The 14409-nt window shown below is 52.4% G+C and overlaps 1 protein-coding gene across 1 annotated transcript; it reads left to right on the forward strand.

The window, feature by feature from the left end:
* The first annotated feature begins 7 nt into the window (after positions 1–7).
* On the forward strand, positions 8–14409 carry LOC105549079 (chromosome unknown open reading frame, human C11orf84). Its single transcript, XM_011993443.1, has 6 exons — positions 8–160; positions 4134–4463; positions 4545–4694; positions 4851–4976; positions 5124–5324; positions 13704–14409. The coding sequence occupies exons 1-6, from the start codon at positions 34–36 to the stop codon at positions 13913–13915; spliced, it is 1146 nt and encodes a 381-aa protein (XP_011848833.1). The 5' UTR covers positions 8–33; the 3' UTR covers positions 13916–14409.

Genomic DNA, 14409 nt, shown 5'->3' on the forward strand with positions numbered 1-14409 from the left:
TCTCCGGCCACCGCTGTCGCCCACGGCCGCACCATGGCCCTAAAGGCCGAGGGCGCCGCACTCGACTGCTTCGAGGTGACGCTCAAATGCGAGGAAGGGGAGGACGAGGAGGAGGCCATGGTGGTGGCCGTAATTCCGCGGCCCGAGCCGATGCTCAGAGGTGAGGATGGAGGGGATCCCACTTCCGCGTCACGGTGCGGGGCCGGGGCCGTCCCTCCCTAGTCGGGTCCGCGACCCGGGCACCTTCTCATCCCCTTCATCCTGGGGCCCAGGCTTCCCTCTCGGATCTGGGTCCAGGACGCGCTCTTGCACCTCCCCCACCATGGTTTGGAAGCTCGGGCCTCCTCGATTTTCCCCTCCCTCCCCCTTTCCCCCGCCCAGGGTCTGGAGACTTCGATCCACGCCCCGCACGCTCCGGATCTTCCGGTGCCCAGGCGCCCCCTCTCCCGGGCCCAGCACCGGAGGCCGGATCCCCAGAGGCGCTGGGTGATTGAGGCCGTCGTCTCACGCAAGCACAACGGCCGGGCTGTGTTCTAGGCCGAGGGGCGGCGAAGCCTATAGGCCCGAGGCTACAGGCGGGCGCCGCTGCCGACCTCCAGGAGAATTTTAAGGACTCCCCGAGCATGACTCTTTCCTGCCCACCACCCCGCTTCATCCCCATTCCCGGGCCTTCCACTTGCAGGAGCCACAGGTGTCAGGTTCTGGAGAGAAGGGATGAATGGGACTGCATACAACAGCTAGTTTGGAAAAGCAGTGCAGTGCTAGAATGAGATTAGCTTTGGGAGGGGATGGGAAGAACAGTCTGAGAACACTCGCTCTCCCCTCCCCCTTCACCGATTTCTAGTCCTCAGGAACTTGCAAACCTTAAGAAAACAAAGAGCCATCTTTGTGGGAGACTTAATATGCATGAAAATGCAAATATCTTTCCATTCTCCCACCCGCCTTTTCTTTGGGGGGACAGTACCCAGAAGAGGTTGAGAGCAGCAAGGCCATTCATTGAACCTCAACCGAACAGAATGATGTCTGTCTGCACTGCCTCTCATCCTTTTTGGAACTGGAAGGGTTATAAAATTCATGAGGGAAATAAAGGTCACCTCCCTTCTCGGAGCATGTAGTCCAAAAGACAGGTTGTTTTCCTACTTCTGCTAATATTTGCTGAGTGTTCACTGGGCATTGTCAGAGGCTGTCTCAGTTAATCCTCTCAACCCTGCAAGGGTGGCCTTACCCCCACTGTTAGGGCGGGAATAGACAGGTGAATTCATTCAACCAATATTCACTGGACGTCCACTTTAGGCTGTTTAGGCTAGTGTGTTTAGGCTGGGAAGTAGTAGCAGTAAACGGAGCAGCTGAAACCTTACTCTTGAAGAACATATATATACCAATGGCTAAAGACAGAGAAATAGGTTCATGTATAGTATGTTGGGTGGCAATAAATGGTTCAGAGATGACTAAAGCAGGACAAGGAGAAAGGGGGAATGGGTGTTTAATTGGATATATCGAGTGTTTCAGAACGTATTCTCTAATAAGGTGAATTTTGAGCACAGACCCAAAGGAAGTGAGGATGCCAACCTTGCAGATATCTGCAGGAAGAGCATTTCAGGCCGAATAGCAAGTGCAAAGGTCCGGCAGCACAAGCTGCTGGAAAGATTTCAGTGGAGAGTGGAAGAAAGATTGAATTCAAGGTTTTTGGCCTGAGCAACTGGAGGAACAGCCTTCCCATTTTCTGAGATGGGGAAGGCTGCGGTGCTCATGGGAAACTGGGAATGAAAGTTTGAATATAATTAAGTTTGAGATGCCTATTTATGACATATTCAAGTGGAGAGGTCAACTAAGCAGTCAGATACATGAGCCTAGATTTCCTGGGAGTATCTGGCTAGTGGCGTAAACGGAAATTGCCAGCAGGCAGACAGTGGGATGAGAGGGAAGTAGAGAAGTGTGTAAGAACTGAGTCCTGGGAAACTCCAGTGATGGCAGGTTGGAGACCGAGTCAGTCCCTCATCACACATTACTAAATGTCACTGCATGCCGGGAGATACAGATACAGATGCCAGAGATACGGATGTAAAACATCAGAAATCTGTGTGGTCATGGATTCTCTCTCTTTTTTTTTTTTTTTTGAGACGGAGTTTCTCTCTTTTTGCTCAAGCTGGAGTGCAATGGCACAATCTCGGCTCACCACAACCTCTACCTCCCGGGTTCAAGTGATTCTCCTGCGTCAGCCTCCCGAGTAACTGGGATTACAGTCATGCGCTACCACACCCAGCTAATTTTGTATTTTTAGTAGAGATGGGGTTTCTCCCTGTGGCTCAGGCTGGTCTCGAACTTGCAACCTCAGGTGATCCGCCTGCCTCGGCCTCCCAAAGTGCTGGGATTCAGGTGTGAGCCACTGCACCTGGCCATGGTCATGGATTCTATGGTGTGGTGAGGAGACAAGCAGTGAACATCCCAAAAACAAGTATCAGGTGGTGATGTGTGCTGTGTTGGAGATGATCCATAAGGGGAATGGGGTGCTCTGGTGAGGGGAGATGGTTCTTCAGCAACAACCCAGAGGAAGAGAGGGAATATTGAGAAGAGATGAGGAAGAACCAGCACACGTAACTGAGAAAGAGTGCCAGGGAAGCAAAAGAAGAACCAACAGAAGGTCATGCCCTAGACGCAAGTGATGAAAATCAAGATGGAAGAAGTGATGGGCAGAGGATGAAGTTGAGAAACTGAGCCCAGAGTTTAGCGCTGCTGACTTGGGTGAGAGCTGTTTTGGAGGACTGGTAGGGAAGAAAGCCGATTGCACCTGAGAGGTCAGGTTTTCTGCCCATGGTCGCATGAGAGTTAGGTAGAAGGCGTATCTCGTATCTCTTTCAGACACCACCTCTTGTATCCATGCAAGCCGAGGCTCCTATTTCTAATACCACCTCTTCCATGCAGCCCCCAGGTATTAGAGCCTCCTGTGTTTTAATTTTGTCCCATCCTCTCTGGAGGGTAGGAGAGAGATGCAGCCATGAAGGATCATGGACACTTCGTAAAAGCACTGAGCTTCCAGGCTGATGCAGGTCTAAGGCTGCCTTCCTTGCTGAACTGGAAAGGGCTGATGCTCTGTGAGAGCTTATGGTCTGTGTGCACAAAGAGCAGGTATCAGGCAGCAATTGGAGTGGAACCATGGCTGTAAATGCTCTGTGAGCACTGAGAAGGGAGGCTAGTTCTGAGTGGACGGGGTGGCCTTTAGAACGGGCACGGTGGCTCATGCCTATAATCCCAGCACTTTGGGAGGTTGAAGCAGGAGGATTGCTTGAGCCCAGGAGTTCAAGACCAGCCTGGGCAAGGGAGCAACACCCCATCTGTTAAACAAAATTTTTGTTGTTGTGAATTAGCTGGGTGTGATAGCATGCATCTGTCTGTAGCCCTAGCCAGTCAGGTGCCTAAGGCTGGAGGGTCCCTTGAGTCCAGGAGTTCAAGGCAGCAGTAAGCTATGATAACACCACTGTACTACAACCTGGGTGACAAAATGAGTCCCCCATCTCTTTAAAAAAAAAAAAAATTATCAGCCAGGCGTGTTGGCACTCACCTGTAGTCCCAGGTGCTTGGAGGACTGAGGCAGGAGGATCGCTTGAACCCAGGAGGTCAAGGCTGCAATGAGTTGAGATTGCACCATTGCACTCCAGCCTGGGTGACAAAGTGAGACTCTGTCTCAAAATAAATAACATTTAAAAATTAAAAGAATTTACCTTCCTCACCCTCAAGAAAGCGTAGAAGTCAGATGTGGATGAAATCTATTGTCAGGGATTGGGTTTCCGGAAAGCTTCGCAGGGACAACGTTGCCCAGCCAAATCGGTGGTCTGGACAGATGTGCAAAAGCTGGAGACCTGCAAGAACGCAGCCTGTTGGGAAAGTATGTGTAGTCCTAACGTCCAAGACTAGATCAAGAGGAAGTACAGACGCGAGGGTCGTGGGATCCCAGGCACATTGGCTGTGTTGAGTGTGGTGTGTGCCTCGTGGGCTCCAGGGGAAGGAAGAAGAACACTTTGGACAGAAATGCTCTCCTCCCCCATCCCACTCAAACCACCGAGTCTAGAGACGTGCTAAGTGCTGTTGGTTGTGGGCACCTTTCGTGATTACACCCTTCCCCTCTCCCCTCGCAGTGACCCAACAGGAGAAGACCCCACCACCTAGACCCAGCCCGCTGGAGGCAGGCAGTGATGGCTGTGAGGAGCCCAAGCAGCAAGTGTCTTGGGAGCAGGAGTTCCTGGTGGGCAGCAGCCCAGGAGGCAGCGGGCGGGCGCTGTGCATGGTGTGTGGCGCTGAGATCCGGGCACCCTCGGCCGACACGGCTCGCACACACATCTTGGAGCAGCACCCTCACACCTTGGACCTGAGCCCTTCTGAGAAGAGCAACATCCTGGAGGCCTGGAGTGAAGGGGTAGCCCTCTTGCAAGACGTGAGAGCTGAGCAGCCGTCCCCACCCAACTCAGGTAGTTGGGCCTGGGGTGGGCCAAGGGAGAAGTCGGATTTGTTGGGGCACTGGAAGCTCATTGTGCTCTTGCTCCCTGCAGACTCAGGCCAGGATGCCCATCCAGACCCAGACTCCAACCCAGACCCTGCCAGAATGCCAGCCGAAATCGTCGTTCTCCTTGACTCTGAGGATAACCCATCCCTCCCTAAAAGGAGCCGGCCCAGGGGACTCCGTCCCCTCGAGCTTCCTGGTTAGTCAGCAGAAAAGCCAGTGAGCCCCGGTGGAGGTGGGGGTTTGGGGACAGGGTGGAATACAGGCCCTGTGTTCTGGGCAAGTATCTTCCCCTGGGGCGGCAGGGTTTGGGGATGGCCTCCTAAAAAGGGTATGAGGTCTTTTCTTTTTGCAGCTGTCCCTGCCACAGAGCCAGGAAATAAGAAGCCCCGTGGTCAGAGATGGAAGGAGCCCCTGGGGGAAGAGCCAGTCAGAAAGAAAAGAGGCAGACCGATGACCAAAAACCTGGACCCTGACCCAGGTGAAGGGGAGGCCCGGGGGAGGCATGGGCTCTGGCGGGTGCTCTGAGGAGATCCGCGTCAGTGAGGATGGAGCAGGGCTCGGGCGCAGGGCGCCTGCAGCTCCTGAGGCTTTTTCACTCACAGTTCCATCCTGTCCTCCCTTCCAGAGCCCCCATCGCCAGACTCACCCACAGAGACTTTCGCAGCACCAGCCGAGGTCCGACACTTCACTGATGGCAGCTTCCCCGCCGGCTTCGTCCTGCAGCTCTTCTCCCACACCCAGCTCAGGGGCCCAGACAGCAAGGACTCACCCAAAGACAGGGAAGAGGCAGAAGGAGGCCTTCCCCAGGCAGAGAGCCCCTCTCCAGGTGAGCCCTCCTGAGAGGGAAGCACAGTGGAGGCCTCTCAGGCAGCGCTCCTGGGCCGGGCCTCCACGAGGCTGCTCTGTGGCAGAGCCCAGGGTAGGGGTGGGTGGTGCCCAGGTTTCCTGGGGCACGGGGCCGGGACAGGGGGATCTGAATGATGAGGGAGGCTGGCCCGAAAGCTGAGCTTTTCTTTTTTTGTTTGTTTTTTGAGACGGAATCTTGCTCTGTTGTCCAGGCTGGCGTGTAGTGGTACAAGCCCAGCTCACTACAATCTCTGCCTCCCAGGTTCAAGCAATTCTCCTGCCTCACCCTCCCTTGTAGCTGGGATTACAGGTGTGCGCCACCACGCCTGGCTAAATTTTCTACTTTTAGTAGAGACAGGGTTTTGCCATGTTGGCCAGGCTGGTCTCAGACTCCTGACCTCAGGTGATCCACCTGCCTCAGCCTCCCAAAGTGCTAGGATTACAGGTGTGAGCCACCACACCTGGCCAGGTGGGCTTTTCTTAATGTTTCCTTGTTTCCTGGAATTGGTCATTGGATTTCCAATGACCAAGGCCAGTGTTTCCCAGGAGACTGATACTGATATCCATACATGCAGTTTGTTCTAGCTAGAGCCTGAGGGGTGCCCACCTTACCTTGGTGGTGCTGAGGCCCAGATGGGGCCACTCAACAATTCAGTTAGATGTCCAGGGAATAGACGAGATGAGCAGTGGACAGACACCTCCAGGGGACACCAGCTCAGTAAATTGCCTCATAATAGCAGTAAGTGCTTGTGTTGTTTGGTGTCCTACTGAGTTTAAGAAGCTTACATACAAGGCCAGGCGTGGTGGCTCACGCCTGGAATCCCAGCACTTTGGGAGGCTGAGGTGGGCAGAGGCGGGCACATCACCAGGCATGGTGGCAGGCACCTCTAATCTCAGTTACTTGGAAGGCTAAGGCAGGAGAATCGCTTGAACCTGGGAGGTAGAAGTTGCAGTGAGATTGTGCCACTGCATTCAGGGCAACAGAGTGAAAGTCTGTCTCCAAAAAAAAAAAAAAAAAAAGAAGTTACATATAGTTACATATAGTTGATTTGGCCCTTACAAAAATAGCTTGTATAGAAAGGCAGATGTCCATTCCTTTTTCCAAAAGGGAAAACCATTTCTCAAAGAAATGGTTCCTTCTTCCCCATGGTCCTTATGTCAGTTTCCTATTTGCTGCTGTAACAAATCACACAAATGTAGTGGCTTAAAACAACACACATGGCTTGTGCCGGTAGTCCCAGCCACTTGGGAGGCTGAGACAGGAAGATTATTTCAGCCCAGGAGTTCAAGGCTGCAATGAGCTACAATCACACCACTGCACTCCAGCCTGGACGACAGAATGAGACCCTCCCTAAAATCAAAACAAAACACAAATTTATTTCACAATTCTGGAGGTCAGAGGTCCAAAATGGGTCTCACTGAGCTAAAATCGAAGGTGTTGGCAGGGCTGTGTTCTTTCCTGGAAGCTCTAGGGGAAAATCTATTTTCTTGCCTTGCCCAGCTCCTAGAGGCTGCCTGCATTTCTTGGCTTGTGGCCTCCTTCCATCTTCAAAGCCAGCAGAGGCTAGTAGAGTCTTTCTCAGATACTGCCCTGGGTTCCGGCTTATCGGCGTCTTCCCCATTCAAGGACCCTCATGATTATATTGGGCTCACTCAGATAGTCCAGGATAATCTCTTTTTTAGTCCGCTGATGAGCAACCTTAATTTCATCTGTAGCCTTCATTCCCCTTTGCCATGTAACAAAACATTCACAGGTTCCAGGGATTAGAACATGAACATCTGGTGGGGGGTGAGGGGCATCGTTCTGCCAACCACACGTGACCCAGCAGACAGAATTAGGATGAGCCTGGAATGTAGTCCAGCAGGGCAGAGACCGAGCCTAGTCGCCTGTTCACCTCTCCATGCCAAGCATAGTTTATAGGCGGTCAGGAAATGCTTCTTGAAGAAGTGAGTGAGTCAGGGGTGCATGTCTCCTTGTACCAACTTGTCTGAAATGTGTGTTTGGAACTAGAGCCATAGATGATGGCCAACGAGGTGGCTGGAGGCTCTCCTGAGAATAGGGCTCTCGAAAAGCAGTTGTGCTTTTGTTTTTGTTTTTGTTTTTGTTTTTGTTTTTTGAGATAGAGACCCTGCCCAGGCTGGAGTACAGTGGCGCCATCATAGCTCACTGCAGCCTCAAACTCCCAGGCTCAAACTATCCTCCTGCCAGAGCCTCTGAGTAGCTGGGTCCACAGGCTTGCATCTCCGCACCAGGCTAATTTTTAAATTTTTTGTAGAGACAGGTTTTCCCTGTGTTGCCCAAGCTGGTCTCCAACTCCTGGGCACAAGCAATCCTCCAACCTGGGCCTCCCAAAGTTCTGGGATGACAGGTGTGCTTTTTTGCATAAAGAAAAAAGCCTTGGCTAGGCACAGTGGCTCACACCTGTCATTCCCAGCACTTTGGGATGATGCCAAAGTGGGAAGATTGCCTGAGGCTAGGCATTCGAGACCAACCTGAGCAACATAAGGAGACTCCATCTCTATAGAAAAATTTTAAAATTAACTGGACATGTTGGTGTGCACCTCTAGTCCCTACTAAGGCTAGAGCCTAAGGCAAGAGGATCACTTGAGCCCAGGAATTTGAGGCTGCAATAAATTCTGATTGTACTCCAGTCAGATTGTACCACTGTACTCCAGCCTGGGCAACACAGCTAGACGGTCTCAAAAAAAAAAACAAAAAAAAAAAGTCAGCGTATTATACACTCCTTTAGTCACACTCCACTCACCCCTCACAAGGTTTTTCTTTGTGTTCACTGCTATAATACTCTTAATTTGGTTGGTATCCTTCAGAGAGAGCTCTCTGTGTGTTCGCATGTGTGCATAGTTGCTTTTATTTATTTGCCTAAATTTGGGCCCCCCTTTTTCTGATCTCGAGGCAGGCCTCACCCCTTCACATAGATCACAGTTTTAACTGTCTCAAGTTTCAGCTTGAGTCACATTCCATTCCTGGCTCCCTGAGACCGTGTGTGCTGCTTGGACTTGAACGTGTCCCGAGTCTCCTGGTTCTCTCCGGTGGATCCCTGCTCTAAATGGCTGACCTCTTCCACTGTCTAATGGGTCTTCTGGTTTCATTCTCGAAAGGGAGCCTTCATTTCGAGTCCTGGGGTACCCTGTGCGCAAACTCCACCTATCTGGAGTGGTGAGTAGATGAGAAGAGAATCCCTGAGATTGTAGGTTTCTTTGGGGTGAGTGGGCAAAGTCTGAGAGGAAGGGGCTTCAGCAGGCTGCTTGAGTGATCTGAGAGGGGCAGAGGCGATTGTCGGGTGTTGTCAGCAGTGGCAGCCTTCATGGAGGCTGGAGATGCTTGGGAAACCACAGAAGAGACCTAAGTGATTGACAAGTGTTCTGGAGGCTGTGCCTAAGGGAAGCACCCTGGGAGATGGCGAGAGTGAGACAGCCTTTGTCCTCCAAAACTCTGTGTCCAGGAGTTTAGGCTGGAGGCAGTAAATCTTTAAAAACCACGGCCCCCATGGCGGTTCTTTGCAGAGCAGAGGCTCTGGACCTGTGGTTTCAGACGGTCTCGCGAACCCAAAGCTTGGACAGATTTCTCAGAAACCTGTGAGGCTTCGACCAGAATGTCTCTACTTTCTGTGTTGTTATGTACGTATTGAAGTTCTCTGAAGACTTTATTTAAATAAAGATCCTGACACTTTAAAAAACATTAGAGGTGTAAAAATCATGGATTTAACAGTTGGCAAAGGCCACCCATGGTCAGGTTAGCTGAGCTGATGAATGTGAATGTGAGGTGGTCCGGGAAGACTAGAACCTTCTAAGGACCTTGCCGGAGAAGGATGGGGACAGTATCCAGGCCAGGAGAGGAGGTGGGCCACAGTGACCCACTGACAAGTAATGGAAAGAGGAGCCTCTCTGTCTCGCTGGTGTTTTTTTGAGACGGAGTCTCACTCTGTCACCCAGGCTGGAGTGCAGTGGCGCGATGTCGGCTCACTGCAAGCTCCACCTCCCGGGTTCACGCCATTCTCCTGCCTCAGCCTCCCAAGTAGCTGGGACTACAGGCGCCCACCACCACACCCGGCTAATTTTTTGTATTTTTAGTAGAGATGGGGTTTCACCATGTTAGCCAGGATGGTCTCTATCTCCTGACCTCGTGATCCGCCCTCCTCGGCCTCCCAAAGTGCTGGGATTACAGGAATGAGCCACCGCGCGTGGCCCTCACTGATGTTAGTTTGAGTAGAACCTAGGGATCTGGCTTAGGATACCTTGGCCAGATCCTGTGTTGCAGGCTGGACCAGGGAGGTAGCGGAGTGAGAGAGCGAGCATGCGTGTACATAAGTGTGAGTGTGAGTTTCACAGGGGTGTGTGTTTGTTTTTTGAGACGGAGTCTCTGTCACCCAGGCTGGAGTGCAATGGTGCAATCTAGCCTCACTGCAACCTCCGCCTCCCAGGTTCAAGTGATTCTCCTGCCTTATAGGCGCCCGCCACCACACCCGGCTAATTTTTGTATTTTTAGTAGAGACGGGGTTTCACCATGTTGGCCCGGCTGGTCTTGAGCTTCTGACCTCAAATGATCTGCCCACCTCAGCCTCCCAAAGTGCTGGGATTACAGGCGTGAGCCATTACACCTGGCAGCCTGGTGTATTTCCACTCTGCCCACTCAGAACCTTGCCTGCGAGCAGTGTCCCCTGCCCCCAACTCCCCTCCCTCCAGCACCCAGGCTGAATTCCATGCCTTCTCTCTAGCTCATGTAACTGAACTGCTCCTAGCAAAAGCTAGCCCCTGTCCTCATCACTAAAGCTCATCCTACCTCCCCCTTGTCACACTGCCCCTGGGTCTTCCCTGTCAGCCTACACAAAGTTATTATTTCTTCCTTCTTAGCCCCTTGTCCCTGTAGCCACTGTCTCATTTGTTCCTGTACCTTTTCAGTAAAGCCGGACTGTGTTTTCTATAGCAGCTGCCTCCCATCTCTCTGGCATTCATCCTCAGCACTCCACACGAAAATTGCTCCTTTGGCAAGGTCGCCGTTGACTTCCATAAAATTCAATAGTCTGTTCTTGTTCCTTCTCTTTTTTTTTTTCCTGAGACGGAGTCTAGCTCTGTTGCCCAGGCTGGAGTGCAGTGGCATGATCTCGGCTCACTGCAACCTCCACCTCCTAGTTTCACATGATTCTCCTGCCTCAGCCTCCCAAGTAGTTGGGATTACAGGTGCCTGCCACCACGCCCAGCTAATTTTTGTATTTTTAGTAGAGACGAGGTTTCACTGTGTTGGCCAGGCTGGTCTCAAACTCCTGACCTTGTGATCCACCTGCCTCGATCTCCCAAAGTGCTGGGATTACAGGCGTGAGCCACCGTGCCTGGCAGTCCTTTTTTTTTTTTTTCTTTGAGATGGAGTTTCGTTCTTGTCGCCCAGGCCAGAGTGCAGTGGTGCGATCTCAGCTCACTGCAACCTCCACTTCCTGGGTTCAAGCGATTCTCCTGCCTCAGCCTTCCGAGTAGCTGGGATTACAGGCATGCGCCACCGCACCCAGCTAATTTTGTATTTTTAGTAGAGACAGGGTTTCATCATGTTGGTCAGGCTAGTCTCAAACTCCTGAATTCAGGTGATCCGCCCGCCTCGGCCTCCCAGAGTGCTGGGATTACAGGCATGAGCTACCGTGCCTGGCCGGTCCTTCTCTTTCTGATCTGGCGGTTACAGTGGGCCGATCACTCCTTCCTGGAGACAGCTTTCTTCCCTTGGCTTTTCAGGCAGCTGTTCGCCTGGTGTTCTTCTTCCCTCACTAGCTGTTCCTTCTCAGTTTCTCTTGCCGCTCCTTCTCAGTTCCCAGAGTTGGAACATGTCATATCGTTGTCTGCCTTTCCCTTTCTAGAATGTAAAGGCCTGCAGGTTACGGTGTTTGCTTCCTGCACTGTGATATGCACAGTAGCCAGAACAGTGCCTGGCACAGCATAGGCCCAGCTTATGTGTTTGGTGAATGAGTAAGTGCTTAAGTATCCCCAGCCATAGGTCAGTGTCCGTACGCGCTCCCTGGGAGATCTCATCCAGGTTCACAGCTTTCGATGCCATGTGTGTGCTCATAATGCCCACCTTGGCTGCTCCTTCCTGGTTCCATCCTCTTTTCCAGTTGCCCAGGTGACGTCTCTACATGGTTGTCTAAAAGATCTCAAACATTGTGCCACTGCACTCCCGCCTGGCGACAGAGTGAGACTCTGTCTCAAAAAAAAAAAAAAAAATCTCGGCACATTGAAACGGAACCCCCAGTCTCCCCAATGCACCCCACCCACAGACTCCACAGTCTTCCCTTTCCCAGTGAACAGGCAGCCCCAGGCTTCAGTTTGCTGTGGCCACACCCACACAGTCATCCTCTTCTTTCTCCAACCCAGCATCTGTCCAGCAGTCGATCCTCCAAAACAAGTTCAGAGCTCACACTGCTGTCACCACATCCACTGCCACTGCCCTAGTCAGGGCCTGCTCTCACCTGGTTCCTGTAACAAACCTAAGCCAGGTCTCCTGGCTGCTGAGCTTTGCCCGCTATCCTCTGCTCTCCTGTAGCAGCCAGAGTGTCCCTACTGAGAACACAAGTCAGATCCAGTCACTCCTCTACTCACGGCCTTCCTGTGCTGCTCCTGTTGCACTCCAGATAAAAGCCAGAGCCTTCATGGTGACCAGTGCGCTCCCCCCAGGCTCCTGACCTCTACCCCACACCCCACTCCCTGCACAGGCGCTGGCCTTGCTGTTCCTGGGGAAGCCAGCGTGCTCCACCAGGGGGTCCACATTTGCTCTTCCCTGTGCTCAAAATATTGTTTCTTCACCCATCTGCCCAGCTGGCTTCTCACTCCCTCTGTGTCTCCAGTCCCCTGTCAGCTCTCTGCTATCCTATCTCCTTTCCCTGGTGTACTTTGCTACTTTGCGTCTGTCCATATATAACATACTGCATTTTTTATTTGTTTATCCTATTTATTGGCTCTGATAACTAGAATGTGAAGTCCCAGAAGGCCACTTAGGCAGCTCCATTCACCGCTGTACCCCTGGCAATCCAAACAGCCTTGGGCAGATAGTGCTCAATGAATTATTGTCGAATTAATGAACAAATAGGATTCAGTGTTCCTTCAGGGAGCATATAGTTTATCGGGGAGACAAACCAGCTTCTGGGAACACAGAATAGAATTTGGTAGGTGTTAAAAATTCAGTGGCAGCCACTAAGTCATTTTAAATTCCAGCACATTGCACAGCAAAATTGTACCTGTTTTCTCTGCCACATTGTAAATAATCGTGTCTCTAAAAACAGGGTAGAAAAGGAACACACACAAATGAATCCTTCCCAATATAGACAGTGCAGTAGTTGAAATCACCATTTTCTGTTTTTGCCTTTCAATGTAATGTAACTTTTTTTTTTTTTTTTTTTTTGAGACAGTCTTGCTCTGTCTTCCAGGCTGGAGTGCAGTGGCGTGATCTTGGCTCACTGCAACCTCTGCCTCCTGGGTTCACACAATTCTCCCGCCTCAGCCTCCCGAGTAGCTGGGATTAGAGGGGTGCACCACTATGCCTGCCTGATTTCTTTGTATTTTAGTAGATAAAGGGGTTTCTCTGTGTTGGCCAGACTGGTCTCAATCTCCTGACCTCAAGTGATCTGCTCACCTTCGGCTCCCAAAGTGCTGGGATTACAAGCAGGAGCCACCACGCCCAGCCCTATTGTAACGTAACTTTTGCACACATCCCTATTGCATGCTTGGTTTTTATGGCTGCGGCAGCCACGGCAGTCCTCAGTCCTCTTTCGTCTGCCTCGAGGCCAGTGAGTGCCTTCTCCATACTGCTAAGGTGGACGCCTGATCTTGGTGATGTCGGTGTTGACACTCAGGAGATGAAGAGCCTGGTGGAAGTTCACCAGGGGTCTTTTCTCCACCCTGCGTAGTCCCTCGTGAACTCCTTGGTGGGCACAGCTATGCCTCAGATTTGTTCTGGGTGTTCCCACCGCATCACCTCTGCCCCACTCAGGCAGAACGCGTTAGGCTAGGATGCCCAGTAAGTTTGAGATAAAATGGAGTGGGCTGCAGGTAGGAGTTATGGGGAGAGGCACGCAGCACCAGGCACCCTGTGCCGAAATACACGCAGGAGGAAGGCTGCCTGGCTTCATGTGGCTTATCCCTAGAGAGGCTGTGAGCCTCATTTTCTAGCCGGTGGCGGTCCTTGATCACCCAGGAGTGGAGCTTCCTGCCATCCTTGGACTTCCCCTCATGCCAGGCACTGGGCTGTGGACATAATGAAAGCCCTGGAAATGGGGGTACAGTTTGCAGCACTTCCAGGGAGCATCCTCGTGGTGGGGTGTCTGGGAGGCTCTGACTGCTCTCTGCTCTCATCCCTGCCCAGCTCCCCCTCCGGGGCTCCGCGGGACACTGGATCTCCAGGTTATCCGCGTGCGGATGGAGGAGCCCCCAGCGGTCAGCCTCCTGCAAGACTGGTCCAGGCACCCCCAGGGCACCAAGCGTGTGGGAGCAGGTGACACCTCAGACTGGCCCACGGTTCTGTCAGAATCCAGCACCACTGTGGCAGGGAAGCCAGAGAAAGGGAATGGGGTGTAAATTCTTGCTTTCCTGGGGAGGGAGGGAGCGGGGGAGGGAGGAGGCAGCGTCCCCCTGTGGCTTATAACTCAGAGCTGCCTGGCTCACCCATCTGGTGGAGAGAGTAGAAACAAGTGCCAGGGCAGGAGGGGGCTGGGGCAACATCCACTGTTATTTCGGGGCACTGAAAAGTGTCTGTTCCTGGCCAGGCCTGAGGTCGGCAAGGGTGGTTGAGGCTGTTGTGCAGTAGGGCACTGGGCCTGTGGAGAACACCTACCCCAGTCCTTCGCTGACCCCCACCTCTCTGTCCCCCGTGACCTCCTCCCACCCTCCCCCAGCTCCCCACCATTCTCCCTTGGCACAGTGCCTTACACAAGAGTGGTCATAAGGGGGTTTGAACTGAGTCCCACTACCTCGGGGGACACCTCCCCTCCCCACTTGTTCAGGCTCCTAAACCAGGAGGCCTCCATTACCTCTTCCTGTCCCACCCCTGCAGAGGCCTGAAGCTGGGCCTG

Source organism: Mandrillus leucophaeus, unplaced genomic scaffold (genome assembly GCF_000951045.1).
Source record: "Mandrillus leucophaeus isolate KB7577 unplaced genomic scaffold, Mleu.le_1.0 Scaffold43, whole genome shotgun sequence".
Classification (NCBI taxonomy): Eukaryota; Metazoa; Chordata; class Mammalia; order Primates; family Cercopithecidae; genus Mandrillus; species Mandrillus leucophaeus.

Excerpts from the sequence above, each read along its gene's own strand:
- LOC105549079 (XM_011993443.1), top strand. The coding sequence starts at position 34 with ATGGCCCTAAAGGCCGAGGGCGCCGCACTCGACTGCTTCGAGGTGACG. Across the intron at positions 4,695-4,850 it reads CCGTCCCCTCGAGCTTCCTG|CTGTCCCTGCCACAGAGCCA; the intron begins GTTAGTCAGCAG and ends TTCTTTTTGCAG. Across the intron at positions 4,977-5,123 it reads AAACCTGGACCCTGACCCAG|AGCCCCCATCGCCAGACTCA; the intron begins GTGAAGGGGAGG and ends CCTCCCTTCCAG.